Source organism: Apostichopus japonicus, chromosome 13 (assembly GCF_037975245.1).
Source record: "Apostichopus japonicus isolate 1M-3 chromosome 13, ASM3797524v1, whole genome shotgun sequence".
NCBI classification, from domain to species: domain Eukaryota; kingdom Metazoa; phylum Echinodermata; class Holothuroidea; order Aspidochirotida; family Stichopodidae; genus Apostichopus; species Apostichopus japonicus.
Genome location: NC_092573.1, coordinates 26114311 through 26124058, shown reverse-complemented (window position 1 = coordinate 26124058; position 9748 = coordinate 26114311). Strand labels below are relative to the sequence as shown.

The 9748-nt window shown below is 37.1% G+C and overlaps 1 protein-coding gene across 1 annotated transcript in view; it reads left to right on the top strand.

Annotated features, from left to right (window-relative positions):
• The first annotated feature begins 3594 nt into the window (after positions 1-3594).
• Positions 3595-9748, top strand: part of LOC139978458 (ADAMTS-like protein 5) — a 31812-nt gene continuing 25658 nt past the window's right edge. The window contains exons 1-2 of the mRNA XM_071988712.1: positions 3595-3999; positions 8941-9111. Coding sequence (XP_071844813.1) covers positions 9022-9111 — 90 coding nt within the window. The 5' untranslated portion in view covers positions 3595-3999; positions 8941-9021. The remainder of the gene's footprint in view (positions 4000-8940; positions 9112-9748) is intronic.

The following is a 9748-nucleotide window of genomic DNA, read 5'->3' as shown; positions in this document are numbered from 1 at the left end:
CTTCACATCTTTACTTTCTCTGAAATTCAAATATTTTAGGTTATCTTTTAAAAACATTTATACACTTCACTTGTTAGGCATTAAATTCACACAATATGTAATAAACGAAGGGTGAGCATTAAAAACAAATTGATGCCTATAACGCCGAGCTTGTGACACGGTTCTCTTTAAATTGAAGCGACGGATCATATTACCTTGGAATGTAATTCAACATTCTATGACTGGGTGTTGTTATGTTGTTAATGTGTGATCAAGTGACTTCATCATAACTAAACAGTGATTTTACTTAATGGAGGGGTCCTCATTGCATCAATGACAGGTAATGGAATGACATCGGACATTATTGCGCAATTTACATTTATGAATAAAATGAATAGATTTAGAATTGTTATAACACAGCAATAGAAAATGCTATCCAGATGGAAGTTGGACCAATATCTTCCCTTTTACTTTATCTGAAATATATTTAGTCACTTTTTAACTTTTTTTTACTTCACATTTTCACGTTTTTTAACTTCACACTGTTACTTTTGTTTTGTGTAGGAATCAATTTTATCTTTTATTACGATATCATAAATATTGGCCTAATATTGAAAGGGCTTATTCACGGTCTTCTATATATCAAACTTAGTCAAACTAAAGGGCGAATTAAAAATACATATACATTTAAGAAAAGAAAAAGTGTGAATTATAAGAACTTGAACAAAAGTAGACTGGCTTTCATAGTTCCTTGTAATGCATGCATGTATTTGTGTAACGTGTAAATTAGAACTAAAGCAAAGTCTTTTTATTTTACATATCTGTAAACGATTTTTAGGCAATAGCGGCACTAGAAATTCCAAAGTGGGGTCAAGTCGGAAAAGCAAACAGCTTGAGGAGGAGGGCAGCAAAATTGGAAGGTCAATGTATTTTACATTCAGCATTAAATGACCCATCTCCATTCTAGAAAATAAACATTGTATTAAATAAAGACAAGACATAAATTGAAGCACGTGTGACTCGATGATGTCATATTAAGACTTGACCAAGTCTTCAGCGTTATATGTGAAAGAACATTAAATATGTGATATCTCCCAAATGGAATAAGAAAAATTCTTAGCTGTTTGGGCAAGTTGTGCTTAGCAGTTATCTCTATCTTATAAAACAATGATGACAGCTGGGTGTATGTCTCCTTGCTAAGTCATCCCATTGTTAATTCGACATATCATGCATATGCATAGGCGTAGGAGGCGGGAGCTGGGCTGCAGCCCCCCCCCCCCACCAAATATTTTTTTTGTGAAATTTCGGGCAATATGCTGAGAATTTTTCGGGCACCTACTATTTCACTGTGTTTTTCAATGGTTCAACTTTTATAATTATTGTCATTATTATTGTAACGACTTCCCGAAAAATTATAACCAATATGGAAGGGTATCATCACGGCAAAGATTGTATGTTATTGGCATGCGATGATATAACCGATGCATGGCTAAATGATATGTACATTAACATGTTGAACGCGCGTGAAAAAAATTTGGTTATATTTTTCGGGCAAGTCGTTACAGCCCCCCTCCCCATCAAGTTGGGCTCCTACGCCTATGTGCATATGCACTAGGTTCACCTGACAATATATCCAATCAGAAGATTCCTTTGAAGTGTTTGATGGACCTTAAATGCCTCGACAAGTTTTCATTTGCTATGAGAAAATAAAAGGAATATAATGGTTTTCAAGTTTCAATAATTTCTTTTGTGGGGCGTGAAAGCACATAAGTACTTTTCGGTTCATAGTAAACCTGGTTACAGCTTTTCTTTACTCCAAAGAAAGTGACAATCGAGGAGTCTTTCTCTGATGTGTTCTCTAATGTTTTCTCTGATGTAGGAATCAATTTTATCTTTTATTACGATATCATAAATATTGGCCTAATATTGAAAGGGCTTATTCACGGTCTTCTATATATCAAACTTAGTCAAACTAAAGGGCGAATTAAAAATACATATACATTTAAGAAAAGAAAAAGTGTGAATTATAAGAACTTGAACAAAAGTAGACTGGCTTTCATAGTTCCTTGTACGCCTATGTGCATATGCACTAGGTTCACCTGACAATATATCCAATCAGAAGATTCCTTTGAAGTGTTTGATGGACCTTGAATGCCTCGACAAGTTTTCATTTGCTATGAGAAAATAAAAGGAATATAATGGTTTTCAAGTTTCAATAATTTCTTTTGTGGGGCGTGAAAGCACATAAGTACTTTTCGGTTCATAGTAAACCTGGTTACAGCTTTTCTTTACTCCAAAGAAAGTGACAATCGAGGAGTCTTTCTCTGATGTGTTCTCTAATGTTTTCTCTGATGTTTTCTCTGATATGGCGTCTCTTACATCTGTGGGGATTTTTCTGGAGTACTCTACCCTTGGCAAAGCACATATTGCAAGTCATTTTATGCTAAGAGATTTAAACTATAGGACTACAATAATGAAAGAGCGCCAGATATTCAGATCCCTCTGTATATGTGAGTGTGTTAGCGCCATCTATTCCTGCTACTTCTTTAAGCTGTTTGAATTTGTTTACATCCTGTTTCTTACAGTAACAGATTTATATTTTTGTACTTCTGCCCTTTTATTCTTGTTAAGTAGCTAAAGACTTGATTGTGTTTATTTTGTAACATTCCTTCGGTTCGTTATGTAGATCATCCATCTTTTTACAGCAACTTTCAGAATATATCGTCTGTTATTAAATACAAACTCACAATTGTTAAAATATTGTTAGGTTTCTGTTTCATTCAAGCTTCAATATTTTGTAACGGATGAATTAGTGACTTCATGATTCGACCCCGAATGTTCTACGTCAGAGACTATTCCTACTGTTATTAATCAGACTGAAACAAGAAATGGGAAAGTGTCAAACTCTTTGACTTTTTCCGCAATGAAACTCTAATTGCCAGGCCAAAGAGTACATTACTGTGAAAATTTAAAATAAAATAGTAACAGAAATCTATAATAAAGAACGGTATGAAGAACCGAGGTTTTTGTAGGTAGGCTAGTTCTTAGCCAACTACTCAATACAATGCATCTGAACTTAATGTCGGTATCAATATGAAGTCTTATTTAATGATAGATACACCTCATAAATGGACGTAATAAGTCAGTAGTCAGAGATACACAGTACATCTATACACATCACTGCTTCACGGCCTTATATGCAATATACTGTGATCCTTCGCGTAAATTTACTGCAAGATACACCGAACCTTTCTCGTAAGACTCTATATATTACTGAGCCTTGAAAAACGAGGACCTCGATAAAAGATAAATCTTATTAGTGTCAATACCGTTTGAATTAACAGGATGGGGCTATATCAAGTTGTCCCATACGAATCTTCTGTAGTTTATATATATTATTTTCATCGTAATATGAAACAGAGCGATTACGGTATTTAATAAGGGTTCTCACTTTTGTTCAGTACAGAAGCATTATCCTGCCTCTTATAGACAGGGGTTTTCTCCTAAACACCTTTACTCTATTATCCTTTTCTCCACTCACTATTATCCACCAATATGTTAACTGACAATGTCGGTTTAAAGCTACCATACAATTGTGGCTAAACAGTTTACTTTAAGTAAACTGACTGATTGTGGAAACTACAAAGCTTGACTCCTATGTACCATGTAATTTCGTGAAGGAGAATTTCCTTTTCTTTGAGTGGCTATTTACAGATAAGGTCACAACAGAATCGTCTACCGCTGTGTAGGAGGAATACATTTCCGAACTGATCGAATCGTTTGGTTGAACAGGAATACTACAAACAGGAAGCCTTAACTGCACAGATAGATGATGCATGCACACAATAAATAATTGAATGCTTCGTAACAATTTATCGAAATCAAGGCCAATATTGACATATAGATGGATTTCGATATTAAAGCTTGCTGGTATACTTCACTCCTGTCTGTGAATATCTAAAAAAAAATCTTTACTCGGGAGGACTTTGGACATCTGCTCAATTGTCGTATCGTGAGAAAGGTAAGAGCCGTAAAAATGTATATGCAACTTCACTTCAGTTTAACTTTGGTATCTGTGGTCACTTGCCACTGATTGCATTGTCCTGTATTGTGAAATACTTCAAACTGACTGCATGGGCTCCATCAGCATGGGAACTTTTGAATGTAACTTTGATAGTACCGTATGATACAAACTCAGACGATTGGGCGCTTTTACAATAATGTGCTTAATAAGGGTGTTAATGTGGCATATTGTGGGGTCCTATAGTGAATGGTCGTATTTGGTTGGTCAAAAATACGTTGGAACCTCAGTGACGTAAGTTACAGTTTCTTCAATCTAATCGCTTTCCGATTGGTCAAATGTCCACCCCATCCCCAATCCCAGTATCCCACCCACCCCACCCCTGTCTCCCTCATATTTGAATTTATTGCAACCTTTCAACGCTGGCTTGGAAGAATGAATTACCAATGGTAAACGAATTAAATTGAACGTCTACAAACCCATCCTGTCTAATAATATCATTTATGCTTTGTCAGCATTCGAGTCATCTATGACTATGGTTAAATACTGTACGCTTTCAAAACACTCAATTGACCTTTTACCCTTACAATTCCGTTGTTTTGTTTTGCACCACTTCAAGTTATACACCATACAAACAGGTGTCAACGGAATGAAGCAATAGGTTATTTCAGACACAACATCAATAGTTCTTCAGCTAGTCAAAGCAAGTAATCATTAAAAAAGTTGACATTCACATTAACGGTAATCCTTATCAGGTACTCGTGAAAACACAATCTAAATAGAAGCAGGCTAACAGTTAAGCAGGAAAGCAGGAAGTTACAGATATACGAAAGAACACAAACAAACTGCCCGTGGAACAGGTATAACAAAATAACTCATGCATGATGAAGAAGTGCGAAACCTATCTGCTTCTTTTATTTTGTACTGGGAGACATTAATGGAATTGTAGACTTTGTGCGGTGCTGCCCCTCATTGGGCGGTTAGAGCGTGTATTGTTCAACCAGTGAGCGGGGTGCATGGGAGGGGCTATACACGCGTCACAGAAGCCCCCCCCCCCCCCACACACACACACACCTCTCTCTCTCTCTCCACCACCACCACGTTTAAATTTTAGCAAGTTTTGTGACATTTATGGAATCATTTGTGGTAGTTATGCACTGAGCTGCTGTTTTATGCTTTGCCTTGGAGGAATCGTGGCTACTGTCTTTAGGCCTAATATGTATGGATAAGTTAATACCCAACGCTCACGCATGGTTTGACACAAGGACCACGTACTAGCAAGAATCAAGGTTACTTGCTTTTCAGACTTTTGAAGAAAAGGAAAAAGAAAAAATTGTAGTTGTACATCTAATTATGACATGACACTTGATAACTTCGTCACTTTTGGTATCAAACGTCTAACTTCTAATAAATATACGTCACAACTGACCAAGGGCGTAGGAACCGGGGGGGCTGGGGGCGCCAGCCCCCCCCCCCCAGTGAAAAATGTGGAGGGGCGGAAGTATCATTCCGCCCCCCCCCCCACTTCGCAAGTCAAAAAACCCCTTTTTCATTTCCAAATGAGAAAAAAATCTCATTTGGAGCACCAAATTGTATCTAAGGCCAGGTGAAAATACAAAATTAAGTTTACAAAATGGAGTGGGTGTTGAAGTGTGCTATATTGCACCAAATTGCATCTGAGGCCACCTGGAAATGCAAAAAAATCCAAAGGGGAGGGGGACACCCCCTCCCCTTAGACCCCTCCCCCAGGCCGGCCATCAGTCTTCAGCCCCCCACTCAAAAGTAACTTCCTACGCCACTGCAACTGACGGCTTATAGAAACTTACCCGGAATGTTAATGATGTTCTTTTTTGCATATATCAAAATAAATTTACATCTGAACTATCCCTCTAAATAGTGAAAACGTATTGACTCTGAAGTGAACATCGGAAGCAATTTCCAACTAGACTTGTCACTCTTTGAAAGCTTACTAAAAAGATTGATAACGTTTGCAAGTGTCAATCATACCTAGTTGCAAATGTCAATCATACCTAAAAACCTGTATAGATATTCTATATGACGTATTCTGATATCTACCGCTCGTTTCCCTCAGACATGAAGTACTAAATTTACTTTCATAACTTGTAAGGTGTGCCATCGATTGAAGGGCTTAGATAATTTTATTATAAGGAGTTACACATGCAAAGTAAAAAATAATCATTCTCTGCAAACAAGAAGGGGTTAATCCCCACCCCAGCCCACCCACCTCGCTTTCATTCCCACCCCATGAGCTTAAGGTACGTTAAACTTTACAGCATAATCCTCCCCCCCCCCCAAACTTTACTCTTGAATTAAGCATATTCAGTCAAACTCACTACAGGCCCACTGAAACTGTCCATGCATCTGGTAACCCATATGCAGCAGCATAATGGAATGCCGGTGTGTTTCTGCAAGATCTGGGTCGCGGCGTAATGACTTACTTAAAGACAACATGTCGTAGCCTCACTTCATACGAGTGGTCTATGGATCCATTGACCATATCAAATCCAGTTTAAGTCTCCAATAATAGTTCGCCCATTCGAGATAACAATTAGTCAGGGAGGAAAACTCTTTCTTGAAAAGAAATCTCAGCAGAGCAGTGAAAGAAAGAGAAAGAATAACATTCTTTGGGTACTAAAGACTCGAGAGGACCATGAGAGAACTAAGCTGGCTACTATACGTCGCTCTATTTGCTCCGCGGTTTGTTTGAAAACAAAAGACGATAGGGAACTGATTTGAGTGGAAGAATTGAAGCCACAGTCTCCAGTTTCCTGTCTAAGACCTCTCTAAGTGACAGTTTCTCTGATACCTCGGCTTAAATCCAACTTTAACATAGAGAAGACTTACGTAATGTTTTGACACATATAACCATATCAGTTAAGGCTTTGGAGCATTGACAACTGCATGTGAGATCATAGTGCCACATTTCTCCAGGCAAAGTTAGCGAACAAACCTATCAATAATAGCAAGTTTGATATCGTCTAATGTAATCATATGAAGGCAGATCTCAGTGTGTAGCGTGGTGATTTATATCTTAATTTACAAAGCATGTATCCGTGGCAGACTATCATAGCATGGTAGCTTTTGGCGAGTAATTACCAAATGAGATCAGATGAGAAGGGATGTAAACAGAGTTCACTCGGATGTAACTTTAAGGGTTTCCAAGATGGTGTCAATCAAATCATTCTTTACTCTTTCTTAATATGTCATTAAAATATTTCGGTCAATTTTCTGTTCTGACCATAACGATTACCTCTCTTGCTCAGATACAAGTCACTTGTAAAGGTCAAATCCATGTAATGTTCACATTTAATTCGTTAAAACCGTTCATTTGTAACTCTTTGTGACGTCATCCCGACCGGATATTCCTTCATCAAGTAGCCGTAGTTTGGAACTATTTAATCCGACATATACATAACCACACAGAGGCTTACATACAAAATTGTGTCCCACATATTTATGATACATTATGATACGGCTATATGATACCACCTGCAGATTTACAAACATTCAACAATTAGTGAACCTTTAAGAGATTTAGGTTAGTGACCGGTAGAGGCCTACGCATGTAAAATTTGGTCTGAAATGAATGGTGTTGTATGTCTTAGGGCATGAATTCTGACATTTTGCAAAACAAGTCAACTGCTTCTGTTTTAAGATAATATACCTATGCGGTCTATTAATTTCATTTTTCATGCTTAATTGACTGAACTAAACCACTGACACCCATAGGTAAATCAGGCGATGTATTGTGGTGTTCTCACTGCGTCATAACTACACGCAGATGTCTTCAATCTCCTCTAGAGGAAGCTTAAATAGATAACCGATGTGTCATTTTGCTATTAAGATATCACATCTTAATTTCACAATTAAACAACACCTGGTGTCAATAATTATACGCATATGTCAAACCTGGAACTCAAGTTATGCGATACTATGTAGGTTATAACTATAGCACTATCACAGGCTCATGTATAACTTTTATCATGAATAAGTATTGAAAACTAACAATATCTATATGGTCACTGACCAATATAGCCGACTCATGAAAATTGATAATTTATACATGTAAATAACATCGACAAACGGCCTGTATAATAACATATTGCTGTCACATAATTCCTGCACTTGGTTGGGGAATAAATTACAATATAAGAAGGTCCAACTTCACAATAAATGTTGAGCCCACGAATTAATATTTCATATATACTGCCCATGATATAAGAAAACATAATTTCTTTTCTGTTTGGTTGAAACCTATATCTATATGATCTATAATATGAGCGTTATCTATATTTGTATCGTTAGTTCTATCTCTATGGCAAAGGCACCTTTCAATGGCCTCTTCACGTTTACGACTACAAATTGTTTCGATGCCATGGTCAATTGGTCATCATCCCCTCGCCTTTGCTGAGGATGATCAGAGCCTGCCGGTACAGGTTCTCAGCTATTAACTATGGAAATTTACGACCACACAATTTCGATCGTAATAAAATATACCGTACTCCTCTGTGGTCAAGCAAACTTGATTGAACATGTCATAAATTACCTTGCTAAGGGTTAAGTACATTCCTTTTCGAGTCATATGAAAACTTGACCGATGTTTTAAGTGGCTTAAACTTTATAAAAACAAAAAATAAAGAAATAATCTTTGCCATAGCATCTCTTATCGAACGAAACATCTGAATCCCATCTTCTTGATCCCTATTATAATTTACGACTCTGTTTTTTGATGAAAATTGTGCCGCACAATGATGGTGTGGTTTGTGCTTCGAAAGACGTTACGTCTGCCTCTACCCAACCCCCCCCCCACCCCTCCTACCTCTCACTCAGACTTCTACATAATCTACGTCTGAAATTGCGATATAGGCTAATCCAGAGATTAATAAATTATGTTCGTATTCATTGTCTTTACTTTCATTAGGATCCGAAAGCCGAGTCAATGATTTTCTTACGGATTAGACTTGTTGACAGTCGTTCCGTTTGAGGGACAGAAGCATCTCATGGAGTTACTGAAGTGTTATCTTTCAATCTTCTTACTTGTGGGTACAGAAGGACAAGGGTTGCCTTTCCCGTTCGAGTTTTCAAATAAGGTATGCTAGTATACTACCACTAATACAACCGATGCATGTATATGCTATGTGTTCAGGTAAAGCAGAGGGGTGCGGCATCTGGGAAGGGATGGAAGGGGGTGGGGAGTAAGTGAGAGTTAGGGGAGGAGCGCACCCCATTATATATATTTTTATAAGTGGGCTGCATTGTAGGTATATACATGAAGCGGAGTTATGGGTTATTTTGCAAATTAATTGCCACTGTTACATCAAATATCTTATTATTGTGTCTTTACTATAAGCAATCCTGATTGGTTTCCTACCGAGTGTAACCAATTCTGAGATTTGACCTCACTGGAATGAAAGCAAGAACGATGGAGCTAGCAACTGTTATTTCTCAAAACAAACTACGTCATTTGGCCTACATTCTACATTCTTACTTCAGGAGCACTTTGACCTGGTAAATCTTTTAGTTTTACGTCGTAGATGTCAATGTACTTCTTTCACAGAATGATATGTCGATTCTCATCTTAGCGATGTGGTGTGACAAGGGCATATATGACAGTATCATATATATATATATATATATATATATATATATATATATATATATATATATATATATATATATATATATATATATATATGACATATATATATATATGTTAATATGGAAAAT